We start from the raw sequence: 22324 nt of genomic DNA, 5'->3' as shown, positions 1-22324 counted from the left end.
CGTATCTAGCAGTTTGAAAGGTATTGTGCTACCGGAGGCTGAACAGAGTTGTCCGCCCAAATATGAATTAGATGCAAAACCTCACTTTCCCTCCACTGAATGCTTTCCCTGTTCTCTTACGCAATGGTGTATTGATTTTGCTGTTACGTGGAAGAAAATGCTGTATTTCTAAATACGCACAATTGTACGCTTGGCTGTGATGTGACAAAAAATTTTTTTTTAAATTTTATTCAATACATTTATATTTTATTTTATATATTTTTATCTGTTTCTTTTTTACTTTTCTCTCTTTCTCACTCTCTTTCTCTCTCTCTCTCTCTCTCTCTTTCTTTATGTTGCTCTCTTTTTTCTGTCTTTCTACCTTTGTCGCTCTTTGTTTCTCTCTTTGTCTTTCTCTTTCTCTCGCTTTTTCTGTTTTTCTCTTGTTTTTCTTCTTTTCTTCATCTCTCTCTCTCTTCCTTTTTTGTACTCTATTTTTCTCTCTCATTTTCTCTTCTCTCTTAAAAATACCCGTTACTTATTCTTTTTGTTGAATGTTGACCCTGGACTGGTATGTCTGTTCTTGTTCACAATGTCCCTATCAATGACAAAGACAATTCGATTTACTTATAAAGTGTTAAAAATAAATCAAAGGTTTTTTACTTTAGGCCTTTAGGTGAATTGGAATTGCATTAAAATACAAAATTGAATAAGTTTGCATTTTAAATTAATACAATCAATACAACGTGAACATTTTTCTGGATTTTTTTTTCTCTTAATGTAAAAAAATACATTTATATCCCCCCCCAAAAAAGTGCATAGTGATATTTACTGGGATCAGCATGTAAAATATTCATAACAGAATAAGAAAAAAAATCTCCTACATATTAATGGTGGTCTTTGAGGCCCTTTGAGACTTTTTGTGAATAAAGGCTATACAAAATAATCACGAGCCTCTTTTTTCTCTATTTTTTTGTCAATTCTGTCTTTCTTTCTGTTATTTTCTCTCTTTCTTTTTTCTTATTTCCCCCTTTATTTTCTCTCCCCCCTTTCACCGTTCCCCCTTGCTTTTCTTTACTTTACCCCTTTTATTTTCTCTTCTGCCCCCCTTTTTTCTCTTCTTTCCCCTAACTTCTTTCCCCCTTTCATTTCTCTTCTTCCCGCCTTTCTTTTCTGTTATTTCCCCTTACTTTTCCCCCCTTTCCTTTCTCCCATTCTTTTCGCTTTCTTTCCCCTTCTCCCCCTCTCTTTCTATCTCTCCTCCTCTCTTTCTTTCTCTAATTCTCTTTAAACGTCCGACCCTGTGAGAGTGTTTGTTCAACCAAACTTTTGCACAGCCTCTATAATTACATTCAGGAAAAACACAATGTCTTTTGCACCGTCCCATTACCTTGTTTTGAACAAAAGCATTTTTTAATCACATTTCCATATTGTGTGTGGGATTATGATGGCTTACATTGTGAGGGGACACTGTGAGGACACTCCGACTTTTTCTCATTTTCTCCTGAGTAGACAACTCCACCAGAAACTGAAGCGGCCTCACATTCGCACCTGCAAGCCAAAATACAAAACTTCGGTCAGGGACTGAATCAAAAGAGGAAGGTGAACGTCAAGCGTGTTTCTGACATTTTTCAGAAGAAACCATGAATTGACTTGTAAAAAAGTGAAATATTGTACATGTAGGCTCTAGAGTAGAATGCACATTTCTATTTATCTTTTGGAAAAAAAACTTTCAAAACTTCCTGGAAACTCCGAAATTGAATTAACGCCTCATGCCATGAGAAAGCTGCTGTTGTATAGCAAGGGTGTCAAATATACAGCAATGGGGCAAATCAGGACCGCCGACAAATTTAATTGGTCCCGCGAGACCACGATGAGAGAAGTACAAGAGAAAAATGAGCTGCATCATGTCAAAGATGACCTAAAGTTTTACATTCGTCCACTGGATGTTGAAGGATTTTATACATTTTACTATAAAGGATTTTATACGATTGAATACAAGTTACATTTATTGAGTGCAATGAAGATTTTTGCCGAGTAGGCTTAAGTTCAATGACAGGTCACGCTGATCCGAATGTGGAATGTTTTGTCTAGTTCTGTTGATAACAGGACTCTGGCGCAGGACGGCAGGCATTGTTTTGATAAACGCTGTCATGGGATTTTCAGACGTCGGGACGCTCTTCGCCGAGATGGTGGAACACACGTGGGGGCTTCCCTGGCACGCCAATGGGAGGAGCTGGCACACCAGCCCATGGAAAAACGTGGGCCGAGAGAAGAGAGAGAAGTTCGAGAGAGAAGACAGAGACTTGAGCAGCACTAATTCGGCTAATTCGGCCATATTCGATGGAGTTCACTTAGTTAAATTGTTTTAAGAAATTGAATGTGCCCCGTGTGGAAATGCCGGTCTCTTGTCCATCTTTTCCATCAGAAACGAGCGCGTATTGTTAGATGAATGTAGGTTTTGTTTGGTTAATGGAGTCAGATAACTAATTCGAACAATTTGGTAAATGGTACATTTTAATATTTAATTCCTAACAATATGCAAATGCCAAAGCAACCCACCCACTGTAGCTGTGTTTTCTGACTACTATTTATCAACCAGAGAACATTTTAGGAAACACCCATCCCGATGTGATTTTACTCAAAATAAAAGTCACAGATGCATTGTTTAAGGCAATATGATTGTTTGTTAACCACATTATTTGCCACTAAACTGTACATTCGGGCGTGGGCCATTTTATCCCTGATGGTTGAAAATGATCGGTTTGCGCCTGAATTTAAAAATACAAATGAAAAGGCAGCACTTTGAAGTCATTTCAAAAGCTTAAAGAAGCTTTACATTTTTTTATGATTGGATGAAATGTAACGGATACGTTTTTGAAATTAAGGTAATTTTTTTCATTCAAAAAAGAGAATAAATTAAAGGCTGAAACTACTTTCCAACCCATACTTTTTTTGTCACCTTCCATTTCTCATAAGATTCCCTTAGTTAAATGAACTGTTCTGGAAATGAATTCAATTGAAGATTTCCTTGTTTTCTTTTATAAATGTGCAGTTGATTAACACCACAAGAGACACATTTTACTGCAGGAAAAAAATATTGAGGAATGAATGAATGAATAAAACTTTTTTTCAAACATAAGAAAACAATAAACAAAACAACAAGTCGAAAAACAAAAACAATGTGAACGTAACATGTCCAAATAGGAATAGGAAGAAGCGTATGCTTATTTGATCCTACCCCACGTCCTTAATAATTGGGTCTTATCGCGAAAAATACTGCATATTTACATATGACAAACACCTCAAAAATATACATATTTACATAAGTTTTGAGGATACACAATCACTCCGTCATCGTCATCATTTTCATCACCAACACCACTTTCACAGTCATTATTATTACTGGAATCATTATGTAATCGTGAGTCTTTAAAAGAGCTCCAGCCCTACATCCAGGGCACACTTTTTTATGCCATATTTGAATAGTCCGGCCCCCGTAAGATTGTTTTTTTTTTTCCCATGTGGCCCCTGAGAAAAAACAATTTTGACACCCTGCTGCAAATATTGTGTCACAGTCTTTTTAAGTTATGATGTTGCATCAAGGTTGCCAGGGCCAAATTTATGCATCATCCTGTCGTATTTCAGATTGGGTCTGTGTAGCATGTCAAGGTCACACGCATCATCGGAGAGAAAAAGTTGCGAATCGGTTTAATGGAGCGAAGATAACAAGCTCAGCCTACGCGTCCTTTTGGCTGACTGAGTCAGTGGAACATCGCAGAGGTTTTGTTATTGACTTGCTCGTCAACACGTCCGTGACTTTGATGCGCTCGGAGTAATATTGAAAAAACATACTTTCGAAATTTCTACAATGAATATGAAATCCTTTTTGGATCACTCAATGAACAGTTGGGGTTTGGTTAAGTCCTGAAGCATGACCATGATTGGTTCTTTTCTGAGGTGTGCATGTGATGTTACTATACATCAAATCTAAATGCATTTGTACAAAACTCTTGGTAGGGTGTTGTGAAACATTGTTGTGCTATGCGGCATGCTTTGTTCATTAGATCGGTGGTCGACAACCTCCTCTGGGCCAATTTGTGGTTCATTGTCTGAGAGTATTTTCACAGCCTTGCCCAAGGATGGCATTAAAAATTGTTTTTGTTTTTCAAAAATAATAAAAAATATACTAATTAAATTTTTAATAATGGGTCTCTGGGGTGGTGGCCTGTCCCAGTCATGATTTTGCAATATGGGAGGAAACCCGTTGGAGAACATGCAAACCCCAGTCAAGGAGACTTGTAGATGGATTGGAACCTGGGATCTCTGAAATGTGAAGCGGTTCGATCTAATGGCAACACACTTGAAGACAAGAAAGTTTGACCATATCATTTCTATATTAGCTACCTTGCACTGACTCCCAGTCCGCTAAAGATACTTAAGGTTCTCTTACTAACATAGAAATATTTGCATTGACTTGCCCCCTCTTATCTCTCTGATTTGATTCCCTCCTATGTTCCTGCACCGAGCCTCTGCTCGGAAAATGTCGGTTTACTTGTGACTCCAAGGGCCAAGAAGAAGTCTGCAGGCTTTAGAGCATTCTTGTCACGGACCAGAAACAGACACAGGACCCAATAGCGCTCGTTTTATTAATAAAGAGTAGGGCTTGCTTCCACGATCCGATGGTTGACTGACACGGGTAGCAGGAACGCGGAAGTGGCACATCCGTGTGGAGCGAGGATAATCGTAGAATGAAGGGATACTGCTCACTAGCCGGGACGGGAGAGCAAGGGCGATATCGAGTCCGAGAAAGAGGTCGGCAACAGGTATCAGGCGGGAAACCGGGCAAAACAGATCGGTGGTCGGGATGGCAGATCAGGGCATAAACAGATCCAGAAACAAGTTGGCAACAGGTATCAGGCAGAAAAAAACAGGACAGGAAAGTGTCGGACGGAATGAGCTTGCCTAGCTGGGAGCAAAGGTTCGCAACGATCTGACGCCGGTAAAAGGGAGCCGGGGGGTTTAAAAAGTGGCAGGGAGCCAATCGGCGACCAGGGCTGTTGGCGCTAACGGGGCAGCCGCAGGTGCCCCGAATCAGTAATCATGACAGTTCTCTATCTAGGCCCCGGTTCAGTGGATTGCTCTGCGTCCGGAGATAAGACCTGCAACCTCAGAGGAAGTTTTTAAATCTAGACTAAAGACCCACTTCTATTCAATTGCTTATGATTGATGCCCACCTCATACTTTGCTTTTCCTGTCCTTTTCCAACTGTCTGGCTGGTGGTGATATAAGGGAGTAGGACGATTCGAGATGAGTCAGCGGACCAGCGTCTGGACCTGAAGAATGTCAACGTCTGTATCGACCAGCCGGCAGAGATGGGAAGCTGCTTGGTCTGTCATGGACTTTTCGGAAAATTTTACATGCTCTCGACAAATTTCTACATATTACCTAAAAGAACATCAACATTAGCAAGTTTGTTCATAATTTTCCTGGCATTACTTGGTGGGCTGCAGTTGACAATTCTTCATGCTGATTGGCTAAAAGGGAAATAGTCTGGTTTTATTTATCCTTTACTGTATCTTTGGCGGCCGAAAATCCTTGTTTCCAGCGTGACAGTTGCACCATCTGACAGGCAACTGCGACCAACCGTGTGAACCGCACTGATTTTAATTACAGTTAAAATTGTCATCTTTTAATTCTGTTTCCGTCTGAAACGTAGTAGTAAAACAATAATAGGTGTAAAAAATTGTAACTTTTTTTCTCTCTGATCAGCCCGGTATCAATTAACCAAGGCCTGGTACCGGTCCACTGCACGGTGGTTGCCGACCACTGCATGAAACCGCCTGATTTAGCAGAAGGTTTGGGAAGTCATATCCCTGGAGGACCCAACACTCGTCAGATCATTACACTGATGCAACGGGCGTGGGCCTCCATCTGGTGTATGACTGTTTTTGGCACTCGTGGCTAAAGTCAGCAGTTGACAGATGATGGAGGCGGTGAGGACTCGACCTTGGGGTCAGAGACATCATGCATGTCTCACGGCAGACCATCCAGGCAAGTAAATAATGCCCTGATGATTGCCTGGGACAGGATTCTCCTCAAAATTAATACAGGGTCAGCAACCTTTTTGAAGCTAGGCTACTACTTTGATTAGTGAGAAGGACTACCAATTTTAAATTCTTTTTATGGGAAAACAAATGCAAATTATGTAAATACTATGTTCTCACTATGTTACAATTATTTTACTATTAGAGTGTGGCAGCCTTAGTCAACCACCAAATCATCTTCCTTAAGCTGTAAGATATGACACATATGACATACACAATTATTGTACCGTCATTTCCGTACTATAAGGTGCACCAAATCTTTTGTCAAATCTGTTTCATATGCAAAGCAAATTGGACTATACTCCACATGTAATTAAAAGTGCAGTCAGAGCTACCCTATTTGTTAAAGTAGTAATAGTGTGATAATGAGATAAAATTGAATGCCTTTAATAAAAACGGTAAAAGCTAGAAACATTATTTCTTCTTTAAATGAAAGATGAGGGTTGAAGATTTCTTTTGATATGTCCTATGCCCATAGAGCTACAGAACTAAATTGTCTGTAGGCCTTCAAAAATGGGTAAAAACGGCAAAAATTGGCCAAATTGAGAGAAATGTCTGGCATTGAATAAGTTAACAATTTAATGACAGGGAGCATTAAATTAAATCCATAGTGATTTTTTTTTTCAGCCGATGGAGTGGGGAACAAGATGAAGATGGGCAAACCCACATGACTGGGTTGTGCCAGGTTTCCTCAGCGAGGAGGTAAAGCCGAGGATCTCGGGGTTTTTTGTCTCCGTGGTCCCAGGGGGCAAAGGCCAGCAAGGCCCTCTTTTGGGCTCGCTGTCCAGGAAGAAATAGAAAGGACAGGCGTTTGCACCAGAACTTTTAAAGGCTGCTGATGTCAACAGTCATCAGAGGTGTGACCTGTGACCCGTTGGAACTCTTGTTAACGCTTTTCAAAATAAAGTTCTCCAATTGATTGATCATAATAATTTTTGATAATAGATTAAATTTCATGCGGACACAATATGAAATAGATGTCTGGCCTGAAAGATGACACACGTATGCATATCATTAACTTTTTGATAACAAATGAACAATCTAGGGGTTACAAACTTTATTTATACAGCTGTAGTGTCTTGTCACTTTGTGTAGATGAAGCAATGTCTGTCTGTGAGCCCTGGTATGTGTGCTCTTGGGAAAAAAGAAGGGTCTTGTGGTAAATAAGTTGTGGGTCTTTCGAGGTATTGGCACTCAGTGCTTAGTAAAGATTAGGGGAAATGCACATGGGGCAGTTCAGTCCTCTATGCATGAGACTGTCTGGCAACCAGTCCAGGGTGTCCCCTGCCCACTGCCCAAAGTTAGCTGGGATGGGCTCCAGCACCCTAGTGAGGAAAATTGGTGCAGATGATGGATGGACTATGCTAAATATCCAAATTTTATACATTCATAAAGACTGAATGTGGCGAACAGTCACATGAATTCATCTCTTTGTAAACATGCAAACTCTTTGTGGATAGAAGCACATGTGCATTACATTTTCACACGACGCCTGCATAGTTAGCAAAGGATTACGATTATGTGATCAACCTACATTCGACACAATAATCACGCTGCTGTTGCTTCTTAATCCATCCATCACAGGACTAAAAGACTGCGGCTACATTTCAATACATAGTGCTACATAACCCAAGAGATTGGAATTATTTTTCCCTTCGAACACATGGATTAGTTAAGCAAACAGAAATTGCACGTGTGGTGCGATTAGATATTACAAAACACAATGTTTTAAAATGTATTTTGCTATGAACAAAAACTGGAAGTCAGTAGGTACTAGGAAATTTGGTATCGGTCCGATCCAGGTAAATACATGGTAGTATCGAGTATGTCATGCTCATCAAATAATTGAACCCTCCCCTCGTGAGTAAGTTTATATCTAAAATAAACACAGCAGATTTTGGGCTCTGAAAAATGTTTTATTTTTTTATTGAATAACTAGAATTAAACTAAACAATATAGAAGAATACATAGCAATATTTATATTGCAACTGTTTCAGAACAAAAGCCAAAAGAGTGAAACCAAAAGAGAAGTAAATTAATGAAAATACAGATCTAAGAATGTCAATATGACAAATGAAGGATTTTACACATTTGACTATAAAGGATTTTATACGATTGACTCATAATGCAATGAAGATTTTCACTGAGTAGGCTTTAGTTCAATGACAGGTCAGGCTGTTCCAAATGCAAAATATTTTGTCTAGGTTTGTTGATAACAGGACTCTGACGGAGGACGGCAGGTGTTTTGAGAAACGCTCGGCGTTGTTTTGAGTATTCCAGACATCACAACGCACTTCGACGAGATGGTGAAGCCCGGGGAGGTTTCCTTGGCATGTCCATGGGAGGAGTCGGCACGCCATTATGCAGGGAGAAGATGGCCAATAGGAGAGAGCTAAAGGACTTGAGAAAAAGGCTTCCCACAGACGCCAACGACGCTAATTCGGCCGTTTTGGATGGAGTACACTTAGTTAAATTGCTAATAAAATTAAATCTGCCCCCGTGTGAAAATGTCGACTTTCTTGTTTATCCTTTCCCTCAAGAAACGAGCGTGCATTAATTGTTGGGTGAATGTAAGTTGTGTTTGGTTAATGGAGTCAGATAACGAATCCGAACAATTTGGTAAACTGTACTTTTTATAATAATTCCCAACACAACTATACCTTTCATTGCAAAATATTTTAAAAATTAAAGCAGAAAGTGCAAATAGTGTAAAAAATACAATGACAATGAAATAAAACATTTAACAGTGTGAAAAAATAAAAATATTTTACCACAACTATTTCAGAGCAAACATCAAGAGAGTCAACTCAGAATAAAATTCACAATGTATATGTATATTTTGCCATAATGACGACTCATTTACAGGTTTTAGTTCAGGAACAGTAAAATGTTTTATTTTTTTGTTGGAGATCATTGCTCTCTCTAGGGTGAACTTTTTTTGTGTTTAACGTAAATTTGCCGCAGTAGCAGACTCTTTTACCACACAAATAACACATAGCATTTTCCTATTCAGTGGAATAAAAGTCCACATTGCGTTACGCTTCCTGTTTGTCTGTCAATTTTAGCATCTGTTAAAGGTGGCCGTATAAATTTGTCTTTCTCTTCTGCCTGGCAGGCAAGCTGCAGCAGCAGGCCAAGGAAAGGAGGGGTGCCAAAAGTGTTTCTGGAAGTCACACACTCAGGCATAAGAGTAGTTGAGAGAGCTGGGTGAGAGAGAGAACAGCTGCTCTATCTGCATAGAAATTGGTGCTTTGAGGAAATTGGTGGAGGGGTTAAGTATTAATCACAAGACAATAGTGTCAATCCAATCCAAATACTTGCATAGTATCGATACGATCGATATTTGGATCGATCCGTTCATTCCCAAAAGTCAGTTACACTCTTTGAAATGTGGTCTTACTAAGATTTATTCATCCTGTTCCCATTGTTACCGTTTAGTTTGCATTCATCGTCACGATCAGGTCAAAAATGAATGCAAGTGCACACATCTGAATCTACATCAAATTTCAATTCCATTTAGCCTGCACAGCATCAGGCTTGACCAAGCAGTTATCTAATGAATCAAGCGGGTGATAATCCAGTGAAAAATATGATTGTGGAATTGGCACCATTTCCTGTTGTGTGTCTTGGCCAAGTACAGCCTGGTAGCACAAATCTCTCTCCGGGGCAGCAAATGTTATTAGTCTACACATTTAAATAATTAGCACAACAGTGGGATTTAGAATAATAAGTCAACAAAATTATTGATGGGCAATCAACACAGTGCTAAGAAATGCAAATGTCACGGTTGCCATGGAGCCCAATTGGCCCCGCACGTGTGGCGCCAGCTGCGGCTCATTGACAGATTGGCTTTCCGTCTTTTTCAGCTCAGTGCTCTCATTTTTCCTTTGTCAGTCCTTCAACAAACCTCTGCCCCGCAAGACATGGGTTCTGACTCGGTCCTGTTTTCCCGTTGGCATTTCCTGTCCTGTATTGTTCCCGTTTATTTTGTCCTGTTAAATATCAGTTTCCTGTTTCGTTCCCGTCTATCTTGTCCTGTTTATTTCGATATCCTGTTTCATTATCAACCCTGTCTGTCCCGTCCTGTCCGATATCGACCCCATCTGTCCGATATCTGCTCGGGCAATTGGAATCAATCTCGTCGGTCTCTGGCTTCCTGTCTTTCCACGCCAGACCGCTGCCTAATGTGCATGACTCCACATTTCTCGTAAAATAAAAGGCTTGTGTGAGAACGTCACGCATTTGGGTCCTGATCCTGCTCCGGTTCTTGACAGCAAAGATACTATAAATAAGGAGCTGGCTAATTCCTTTAAGAATAGAACTGAGATGAACTTAATGACACGGAATAAAGGGCAAAATAAAATCTTGATGGCTAACATGATGATGTTAAGGTTACTTGGATTTAGATGTATGAACCACGTCGAATCCACTCCCATCATTACCTGGATGTAGTTTAGATTAAACAAAAGACAATCATTATTTCAGACTTCCACCGAAATGTATGAAAAGGAGAGGGAAAGGTGTTCTGCTAGGGATCCAAAAGTCTCAGAACTTCAATATTTCGTTTTCTTGTTTCCAAAATGGCTGTTGCACCTCCCAACAGGTAACTACACGCACCTGTGCAAACTAAAAAAAAGAACGGAAATAATGTTTCCTTCTGTGGAGCCCCGTACTAACCTACCCAAGGCCTGAAACCGGTCCGCGACCCTGTGGTTTTAGACCATCAGTTTACCGTAGTACACATTCAAACTGAGGGGGAGCTTTCAGATTTTTCTTTACAATATAGGGATTTTTCTAGCTTTAAGCTTGAAGATCGTTAAGATTGAAAAAAAATTTTTTTTACTGCAATCAGTAAACAAATTTGCCTCGAGCAGTAGCTCACGAGGTAGAGCGATCGTTTTAGGATTAAGGGATCCCAGTTCGAATCCTGGCTTGTCCGTGTTACATGCCGAAGTGTCCTTGGGTAAGACACTGAACCCCCAATACCCCCAATAAGCAGGTTAGCGCCTTACATGGCTGCAAGGCCGCTATTGGGAAATGTGAAGCACAATGTAAAGCGCTTTGGGAAGTCAATGACTAGAAAAGCGCTATATAAATGCAGATCATTTCATTTCATTTCGAGGTGTTGCTCGTGCTCCACCATAAATCTTTTTATTTCTCTGAAGGATGCTAGAATTTCCTACACCAATAAAAAGATTAAATTACGTCATTACTTGAGCTTTTTGAGTTCTGATAAGAATTAATAATAGGAAATGGAATTAATGAAAAAGGTTGATGGAAATGACAGAGACAATTTATTAACACAGAGAATTAATTATATATTAAAAAGGAAGGGGGGAGGGGAAGGCACCGGAGATTATGGGAGTTTTCAACCGCTGAAAATTATTAGCACAAAAAGAAAGTTTCCAGCTATAATGCTCGTCAATTTGGGGAGATTCCCTTGTACAGAAAAAAAACACTTATTGCGAAGAACCAGCAAACACGGTGTTGTATATGAAACCGTCCTCTTACTTGTTGTTGCGGAGAAATTTGGTCTCGTGCTCCAGTTGGTCATAACATATGGCCCACGTGATACACTCAAGGCCGCAGCGCATGCCTGTACGGCCGCGCCACGGGGCCGGTATGCGGGACAGTAGAAAAGAGCGTGCACTATCGATCAGATCCTCTTTATATATGGACCATGTACGCTTGACCAAATTATGCCTCTATGGGTGTGGTCTTCGATATCTGATCATGCCACTATGGGCGTGGTCTTAGATATCTGATACTCACAGTATCGGGTCATTGAAGTTGCTCATCTTGTTAGAATACCAAAGAAGTGAGAAATTTGCGTAATGTTCTGTACTTGAGAATGTCCCTCCAATCGACATAATTACGTACGGTGAGAACATTATTTTATAGGATGTTTTGATTACATTCAAAACTTCATGTTATCAGATTTCATTATGGTACATGGTGAATTTGTACGTTTGGGAACTGTCTAAAAAGGGGCGCAGTCGTTCCATCCATTCCAAAGTTACTTGGGAGCAGTGTTCCCTCTGAGCTGCGCGCGTGCGCAATTGGGCACTGCTCGCACAATCTCAGCGCACAAGAAAATCAAGCCAGCGCACAAAAATGAGGGCTCAAAATTACTAATTAAGAAGCGAGTTAAGTCAAAGTTACAGTGCATGAAGGGTAAAATACACGGGTTCCCCTGACGTTTCGTCCTAAATGCAGTATTTTGAAGTCAATGTCGGACGAAGTTGAAAAGTAAAATCAGTAGAGTTTGTCGAGAACCGGCTTCTTCGGCTTGACTCACTAAAAGTAGCCGGCTCTTTCGGGTCCTAAACGGCTCTTTAGGTCGTTTTTGCTTCTTTAATCCCAATATGACCAAATATTATGTAAAATTATGCACAAAATGACTTAAAGGAATGGGGGGAATAGAACAAAAAAGAAAAAAATACCAAAATGAAAAAGTAGTGAAAAGCTGAGAAAAAAAAGAAACAAAACGAAGAGAAAAAAAGAAGGAACATTTTAGAAAAAAAACAGAAAAAAAGAAAAGAAAGAAATGTAGGAAAAAAGTAAATAGAGAACAAAAAGAAAAAATTAACAGCTCTGAAAAAATAAACACAATGAGATTTTTTTTTAAAGGAATTTAAAAAAAGTAGAAAAAAAACATGGAAAAAAGAAGAAAAAGTTTGTGTTGCATTCAAATATTTTCCAATTATATCAAGTGAATCTTTTTGCCAACATTGTACTTCCACTAAAAAATGTGATTAAGTACAGTTCTGTATCTTACAACCGACTAAATAAGCCCCCAAAAATGTTAATATTATGCGACAAAATATGTCAGGAAATAAAACGAAATGGATATCTTGTGAAAGAATTGTAAGAACAAACGATGTTTGTAGGCCGTACAACCTTTGCAATAGTACATGAGTCAATTCATTCAAAAGAGAAAAATAATTTTGCATTGCTGGAAACTCAGCAAAATGTAACTTGATGTCAAGTTTTGGACATGTTTGATAATTAATTATCTTGCCACACTTTTTTGCTCACTGTTGTTTCAAGCGTTGCTCACCGACTTTGTGTGAACGCTCAGACCCGTGGAAAATTAGAGGGAACATTGCTTGGGAGTCAATTTTGTGCTGGGCTTATTTGCTCTACAAACAGTAAAGTCCCTTAAACCTATGAATACAATGAAGAAACTTGAAGAATTACGCCAATGATTCTTCTGGAAATTTAATCAAAGCACAAAGGAAAACAATGACTACAAAATACAGGGGGATCATGACAAGCTAAAACAGGTCATTTGTGTCGGGCTGTTCCTGTCAGGCAGAATTTACCAGCATCCCTGTCCATAGCTGTAATGAGTCAAACACACGGACACGAGGGTAGGAATGATTGTAAAATGTTTGTAAATAACGAACGTGTCAGAATCGAACGATGGACAAATGGAAACTGGAGAGGGCCTCTGAAATTTGAGAGCCACAATTTTACATCAACTATCAAGTACGTGCTTCAAGGTTGATTGGCCCACTTAAGACCTGTTGCTGTGGCTCTTGAGTGCTTCAATCGCTCGCAATGGCCAAAACAAATCAAGGCGACATTTATGCTGTCTTTCTGGCATACCGAACACGCACACAAAAGAAAACAACGTGTCAAACCAATGCAGTTAAATCATAAAAAAATAGCGTGTTTTTCTCTGTTTGTTCAGTTTTATATAGATTATGGAAAAAATATAGGCAACCATGCCAATCTATTTTATTAATGCTGTATTCAAGAGAGGGAGGGATCGTGAACTAACACACTAGGTTTTTTTAGTCATGTTGAGATTAGGTACCACCTCCACCCAAATTGCATTAAAAAATTATTCTTGATATACCCAATCGTTCAGAAACTGTTTTTTAATAGAAACAAAATAAAGCTCCTTTCCACCGCTTTAGGGCAGTAAAGGTATAAAAGAGCTGACGTCCAGACTGGTTTCATATAAAGGACAATATTCTCAGCTTCAGTAGGCCCAACCGAGTACTTTGAGCTGTTGTTATTGGCCATTCCCTTCTAAAACTCTTATTTTACATTTATTTTTATTTCAAAGTATGACAATTGCGGCAAGCTTATTTTAATTGACAGCTTCCACTTGAGTTTGTTTATGTCTGTGATGTTTTTGGCGTGTTGGTTCGGATGTAAACCTTCATTTACTCAACTGTTCAAATAAACAAAGCTAAAGAAAAACCTTTACTCATCTCTCACACCTGATAACATAAAGTTTGGATCTATCTATCTATCTATCTATCTATCTATCTATCTATCTATCTATCTATCTATCTATCTATCTATCTATCTATCTATCTATCTATCTATCTATCTATCTATCTATCTATCTATCTATCTATCTATCTATCTATCTATCTATCTATCTATCTATCTATCTATCTATCTATCTATCTATCTATCTATCTATCTATCTATCTATCTATCTATCTATCTATCTATCTATCTATCTATCTATCTATCCCCTCTATTTCCTTGACTCTCTCTTTTTGTTATTTCTTTTCTTCTTTCTGTTTTTTCTTTTTTTCTTATTCCCCACTTTATTTTCTCTTCTTTGTCTTTCTCATTTATCCCTTGCTTTTCTATTCTTTACCCCTTTTCTTTTCTCTTCTTCCCCCATTTTCCTTTCTCTTCTTTCCCCTTTGTTTTCTCTTCTTCCCCTTTCTTTTCTCTTCTTCCCCCTTTCTTTTCTCTTCTTCCCCCCTTTCTTTTCTCTTCTTTTCCCTTACTTCTTTCCCCTTTATTTTCTCTTCTTCCCCTTTCTTTTCTCTTCTTCCCCCTTTCTTTTCTCTTCGTCCCCCCTTTCTTTTCTCTTCTTTTCCCTTACTTCTTTCCCCTTTTCCTTTTTCTTCTTTCCCCTTTCTTTCCCCCCAATTCTTTTCTATTCCTTCCCTCTTTCTTTTTTCCTTTTTCTCTCTCTTTCTCTCTGTCTCACACTCTGGTATGTAATGTACGAGTTTGATTACAAACTTCACAAAAATGATACACTTTTAAAAACTTAACATTAAAACCTATTTATATTTGGTTATTGAGGGCTTAAAGGAGGTTTCTGTTCTCAAACTGTCATGAAATGAACATTTATTGTATTCATTGAATTGTTTTGTCTGAAATGTATTACGAAATAAATATTCACGAAGAGGCGCCATGGCGGATGGGTTGTTAGTGCTCAGCCTCACAGTGCGAAAAACCGGGTTCAATCCCAGCTACTGCTGCCTCCCAGGCCCGAGTTTCCTTCCACATTGCAAAAACATGTATGTCAGGTTAACTGTCCAAATTGTCTCTAGGTATGAATGGGCGGGTGAGTTGTCTGTCTCTGTCTGCCCTGCAACTGGCTGGTAACCAGTTCAGGGTGTCCCCTGCTCTCTGCTTGAAGATGCCTGGGATGGGCTCCACCAACCCCGCAACCCTTGTGAGGATAAGAATATGGAAGGATGCATGGATAGACGGTTCACAACGAATGCATGATTCAAGATTCATATCGCCTTGTCTTCCCACTTTCCTTAATGCAGCCTTAGTTTCCTGCTTCATTTCAATCTCTGTCAGTTCTTTGTGTCAGTAGTCAAGCCATGTTTCCCGTGTTCATTTTTCTACTCAACCAATTAAAGTTTTTTTTCCTCCCGGTTTTAGTTTGATTAGCTCCTAATCAGTTTTTTCGGCGCTTTGCTTCCTTCTCCATTCCAGTCATTTACTCCCTATCCCCACACCCTTTACTAAAAAATGAGACAGGTTAGGAGGGCGAGAGAGAGTGGGAGAATTAGAGTAGTACAAACCTAAGGATGGATGAGTTTTATTTATATTTTTAAAGGGGACATTACAGCATCCAAATAGCCACAGTGTCCCCATGTAATGGACACTTGACGGTAACATATGAATATATTTCCTCACAATGCAGCTGATAAGAGAGGAAATGCGGAAATTGGAAAGTGTTATCACATTTCTCTTATGAAGAAGCGGGTGGCATATGTTCACTCACATGGCCTTTTCAACTGCCAGGATTATAAATAACCGCAATTTGTGAGATACACATCAACAACTATTAGTAAACATATGTTTAATCAATAAAAGGGCTCTAAATTGTGACTAAATCACTCACAAATGTCAACTACTGACTATTTTCTTGTTCCAACCTTGACATTAGAGAAGTGCTCTTAACCCTGAGCCCGATAGAGCCTGAATTGGACCCATAATGTCAATTTTTACGTTTGGGTCACGTCTGGGCTTCTCTTTTGCTGCCTTTTTTCTATTAAACACATACTGAAAATGAAGGGTGAGCTTTTGTTGGTGTTTTGGTCTTGTATTAAGATGAGCAGTTGTCCATAAACATTAGAGAGTCCCTTTGTTTGTGTCACGGTTGCCCATTGCCCTCACTTGGGCCTGCCCGTTTGGCGCCCGCTGTTGCTAGTTGCCTGATTGGCTTCTCTCCTATTTAAACTCAGTGCTCTCATTCACTCTTTGTCAGTCCGTCAACGATCCTCTGCACTTTCAAGACGTGTATTTTGACTCTGTCCGGTATCCTTCTTGTGTATCTAGTATCCAGTATCCATCCTGTCTGTCCTGCCTTGTCCGGTATCTTGCTCGTGGATCCAGTACCCAGTATCGATCCCGTCTGTCCTGTCCTATCCGGTATCTTGATCCAGTATCCGGTATCAATCCCGTCCGTCCCATCCTGTCTGGTATCTTACTGTTGTATCCAGTATCCGGTTTTGATCCCATCTATCCCGTCCTGTCCTGTATCTTGCTCCTGTATCCAGCATCCAGTATCAATCCCATCTGTCCTGTCCGGTATCTTGCTCGTGTATCCAGTATCCGGTATTGATTCCGTCTGTCCTGCCCTTTCCGGTGTTTTGCTCATGTATCGATCCCGTCTTTCCCGTCCTGTCCCTTATCTTGCTCCAGTATCCAGTATTTGGTATCGATCCTGTCTGTCCCATCCTGTCCGGTATCTTACTGTTGTATCCGGTATTGATCCCGTCTGTCCCGTCCTGTGTGGTATCTTGCTCCAGTATCAATCCTGTCTGTCCCGTCCTGTCCAGTATCTTGCTTCAGTATCCGGTATTGATCCCATCCGTCCCGTCCTGTCCAGTAGCTTGCTTCTGTATCCAGTTTTGTTCCTGTCTGTTCCGTCCTGTCCGGTATCTGCTCGTGTATCCTGTATCTGGTATCTACCTTGTCCGGTTTCGATCTAGTCTGCCTCTGGCTTCCTGTTTTCCCGCGCCTGACTTCTCTGTCTCACTTCTTCCTCCCAGCGATCGCCGAATCACTGGCGTTTGTGTTCACACGCATGACTCGCCCGTAAAATAAAGCTCGTGTGAAAACGTCACGCGTCTGGGTCCACCGTCTGTTTGGGTTCTGATAGTTTGAATGGGAATCTCTGTGTTTGACAGTAAACTGCCTAGTGTCATCGTAATTTAGTACAATTCCCCTTAGCTGATAAGTTAAAGCACAGATTAACATTAACTTATTTTACCCATGTTCTAAACCTAAAACTTCGGTGTTAGACGATGTACATTTTGCCTCGCCAGAGGACGTGCCAGTTCAAAGGAGTTTGTTTCAGGTTCTGATGCTCTTTTATGATTCATTTTAAAAAAATCATGTTTTTTTTATGGGCTAAGAACTGATTAGTGCATTTAAATTCAAAAGGCGACTTTAATTACAAAAGTTTCAGGTTGCAAAGGTACTCCCAGAACCAATTAAATTCGTAAGTAGTAGAGGTACTGGGGACAGACAGACATGAACATGATAGATATGCTCATTGGCAGTTCTACACTAAATTACTTCCTGGGCAAGACCAGCTACAAGTTGTATAATGAAAAGAAAACACAGACTAAAACCTGGCTTTTCTGGCTTTCTTTGGTTGCGAAAACATAGATATAATCGTCATAAGCAATCTGCTCCCCTATTTCGTGATTTATGCTGATGACAGGCTAGGGAGGCGTTCCTGAGACATGGTTGACCTTAGGTACGACATTATCAACTTCTCTTTTGAATAGCTCCTCTCTGCTTGAGCCATCGTGACTGGCAGAGTGAGAAATATGTGCACCAGTATTTTCAAAGTTATGAATAATGTGCGTTATTTTGTAAGACAGACACCGCCAACAATTTTTTTTGTATAGTAGAAATACAAAAGCGGCATGGCGGATGAGTGGTTAGCATGTTTGCAGCACAGTTCTGAGATTGCGTGGGTTTTCCTCCCACATTCCAAAAACATGCATGTCAGGTTAATTGGCCAGTCCAAATCGTCCCAAGATATGAATGAGCAAATGAGTTGTCCGTCTCTGTGTCCCCTGTAACTGGCTGGTAAGCAGTTTGTGGTGACCATGCCCACTGCCCAGAGATGGCTGAAATGGGCTCCGGCACCCCCTCGACCCTACTGAGAATAAGCTGTGCAGATAATGGATGGGTGGATAATAATACAGAAAATCTTGACTTCCACCAGTCAAATGTGAAGTGTCCCCCACTCCAGCCCTTATTCGTCTCAGCCTCAGTTTTCCCGCACACCTTCGAAGCAAGCGGGGCGTCAAAGCTGCAATAGAGGGGCGCCCATTTGACAATAGGGCACACAGAGACGGACAAAAGTGTCGTTAGATAATACAAAAACGTTTTGCGGCGCACATTTATTGTAATTGTTTATTTTTTTGGGAAGATCTCATGCCGCCCCCCCATGCGTCATGGTAAAAATGCCGCCCTGAGCGGTTGCCCGCTTTGCCTGTGCCTGGAACTGCCACTGGATTTGATGACAGAGAGATGGGCCAACATACAGATATATATGACTTTAGATAGACGGATAGGCATGCTTGCTAGGGTCAGTATGGGTGAATAGATTAAAACACCAAATATGTATAAAAAATATAAAATAAAACAAAAAATTGAACACAAGCCAGTGTCCTATACCTTTGTTGATTTCATGCCCGTAGAAATGCAGAGGGTAAACAAAAAGCCAGCATTGTGGGTCCCCCCTCAAGATTTCTTAGTACCCACCATGGTGGATAAACCTAGATCCGGGTTGGACTACAGCATCGCCGCTAAATGATCGCCCTCAAACACTCATATAAGTATTGCATAACCATACCTGTCAACCTGTACGTTTTTGCTGTACAAAGTACGTTTATTATGCATTTTAAGACGTGTACGACGTACAAGAAAATCTGTACGGAGAAACGCAGATTTTTCAATTATGGGTACCATCCGGTATACACCGACAATCATGAAACGGCAAATCAATCAAGTCAAACGAGTTCGCCGCGGTAGGCTCTGTTTCTGTATCGTTTTTTTCGTTGCAAACGAAGCGAGCGGTTTGATGCTACTGTGCGCATGCCGCCTGGGGATTTCCCATCATGCATCATTCCTTGGTAGTTGTGTAGTGAAAGGAAGTCCGTCTCTTTTTAGAGAACCGGCTTTTTCGGCTCAACTCATTAAAGAGAGCTGGCTTTCAAACGGCTCACTGGCTTTGATGCATTATTTTACGAATTATTATGTTGTAGAAAGAAGTTAAGAAAAAAAGGAAGTATAAAAGGAGAAAATGAAAAAAAGACAGGTTTGTCGTTATCCCTTTAATTAGTATATTACCAACAATAATTTAATGCAGAAAATGAATTCATAATTTGAATAAGAAAATTCTACTTTATTATATTAGGATGTATTTTTTCCTTCTACGGTGAACGTCCAAGCTACTTAATTTTTGAACCTTTTTTTATAATAAACCTCATTCATGTTGAGCAACTCAGTATCTCACAACAAAATGTTAATGAACTATATATATGATATAACGAAACACATGTACAATACAACATGTTAAAATACCTAAATAAACACGTTTGAAAAATAATATGGTGTAAGATTATTTTGTATTTTGTAAGGGAAAATACAACATTTTCTAAGGGCATGGAGCCCTGGAGGTTGACAGGTATGCACTCATAAGTATTGAACAACTCTCTTCGAGAGTATTGACACACAATTTTGAAAGGTTCAACTGATAAATTGACATCGTTATTAATAACGCAAAGCAAAAGCGCGCACGTCCGCGCAAACAAAGCGTGTGGCTTACCTCGGCGGAGACAACTCGAGCCACACGTGGTGACGAGGGAATCCCGGCCGATTCTTCGTACACCTCTTTTTACACAACGTAAGGCGTCTTAATAAAGATCCTTCATTTATTCTATTGTTTAGCCATCTTTTTCTGGGATAAGTCCTTCTCTGTGACCGTTAGTTTTCGCCGTGAGCGGGTTGTAAGCTGAACTTGATCCGGGTTACTCTGCCTTTCACTTTGACACCAATGTTGTAGGAACATCACAAGCTGTGATGTGAGGAGTTCCCTGTCGGAAGTATTCCTGCTCAAAGACTAAGCTTTCTCCCACCATCAGTGAGTTTGTGGCTCGGTGTTTTCTCTCATCGATGCTGAGATCCCCCCCACTCCCGCCTTCCTCCTGCCTCTCTTCTCTCCTTCTCCGCCGAGTGGACCAATCAAAAGGCTTCAAAATCTAAAGTGCGAGCGAATCACAGCATCTCCGATGTCTGTCATCAGTCACTTGGAGTAGGACTAAAGAAGTGCACTAGAAAGTAGAGTGTTGGGTTTTTTTGTATTCTTTATTGAACAAATTGCAGACACACTTCCATACGAAATTTACCAGCAATGTTAAGTCCAGTCAAGTTTATTTGTATAGCCCTTAATTAATCCGAAGGAGTCTCAAAGGCCTGCACAGACCACAGATTGCTGCAAACTTCAGATTTACTACCCCACCCCCTGATCTAAAACCTACACGAGGGCAAGAAAAAACTCAAAAACCTCAACATGAGCAAAATGAAGAAACCATGAGAAGGGACCACGCGTGAGGTAATACCCCTCCCAGGATGACCAGGCTGAAAAGGATATTTCAAGACCAAATAAAACACAGATATTGTCAACATAAAATATAGGTTATAGAACAGAAGTGCGTTTTAAACTTAGCTTCAAACAGTTCCACTGAGGTTGCAGGTCAAATCTCAGAGGGCAAAACATTCTTCAGCCCCGGGCCCGAATAGAGAACACTCTCGAACCTGCGGATTTCTTCTTGGCTCTTGGGATGTTACGTTAACATTACAACCAAATTTTATAACAAATCCAAATACAGGAGAAAAAAAACATGTCAAGTAGGAAGCAAAGAGGTTATATACAAATAACAAACTTTTTGAAAATATTGGTTATAATCGCCTTCTGGTTGTATGGAAGCTACATGTATAGAACGTAGTGTTTTACTCCATATTGTAAACCATGAAAATTGATCTTTCTAGCAGTGATTTTGCATTTGTTGTTGTTGCCGTTTATTCTGATTATGCATGAAAAGTACTGCAAGGCTTCCTGATTATTGTCAAACAATTTTTCAAATCAAAAACAGGTAAAATAAAAAAAAATCAGGAAGCTACATAAACCAGAAAGCAAAGGACGAGAGAACAAATCAGAAAGGAGTGAGCAGAAGCGTAGCTTAGTACCTCTCAACCTACGTGACTGTTTATGAAGATGGTGTTGATATCCAATTTTGTTCAGGCAGGCCCGAGAGAGTGGAATGTCTTTCTGGGAAAAACAATACTGTCAGCAAAACCCGAAGTTCTAAGTCAGAGTTTTCGGCATTTTTCACCTCTAGGGTTGCTTACCTGAGTGCCAGTATTATTATTTTTCACATGTAGGGTAAATTGCGGGACAGCAGCAGGAGCAGGACAAAGACTAGGAACCTTCCCGTGATGTCCTGCGAAGGGCTCTCTCCCGGGGGAGCCTTACGAATCCAACTCAATCCACTCAGACTCGCTCTTTCTATCTTTCTTGGTACTCTCTCCTTCTTTGTCTCTCCCCACCTCTCTAACTCTCTTTTCCCCTTTTTTGCATTTTACTCTGTCTGTCTGGCTTTCTCTCTTTCTATCTGTCCCTCTCTTTCTCTCTTCTACTCTCCTCTCTCTGTTCTTCCTAGGGCGGGCGACTTCGAGAGCAACCCTGGCCCCCAGTCCAAATGCCAGTGGTGCTTTCAAACCATTCGCTGCGACCACACCCCAATCACCTGTACCACCTGCCCACGGGGCTTCCGTAAATCATGGACCGGTCTGTCCGAACGTACTAAGGACTTCAGAGGCTTCGTATGCTTGGTTTGCTTGGGTCACACCCTGTCAGGCCTGGCGGCACAGGACAGTCGCAGCCCCCTCTCCTTCGGAGAACTACGGAGCCTCCCACGAGCGGGTCT

General features: G+C 40.4%; 1 protein-coding gene across 1 annotated transcript in view; it reads right to left on the bottom strand.

Annotated features, from left to right (window-relative positions):
- Window positions 1-20458, bottom strand: part of pde4ba (phosphodiesterase 4B, cAMP-specific a) — a 201962-nt gene extending 181504 nt beyond the window's left edge. The window contains exons 1-2 of the mRNA XM_088350230.1: window positions 20164-20458; window positions 1436-1530 (exon numbers count right to left, since the gene is read on the bottom strand). Coding sequence (XP_088206356.1) covers window positions 1436-1477 — 42 coding nt within the window. The 5' untranslated portion in view covers window positions 1478-1530; window positions 20164-20458. The remainder of the gene's footprint in view (window positions 1-1435; window positions 1531-20163) is intronic.
- Between the last annotated feature and the right edge of the window lie 1866 nt (window positions 20459-22324).

Source organism: Urocampus carinirostris, chromosome 12 (genome assembly GCF_059441175.1).
Source record: "Urocampus carinirostris isolate Australia breed hairy pipefish chromosome 12, RoL_Ucar_1.0, whole genome shotgun sequence".
Taxonomy (NCBI): Eukaryota; Metazoa; Chordata; class Actinopteri; order Syngnathiformes; family Syngnathidae; genus Urocampus; species Urocampus carinirostris.
This window is presented reverse-complemented; position numbering and strand designations above follow the sequence as displayed.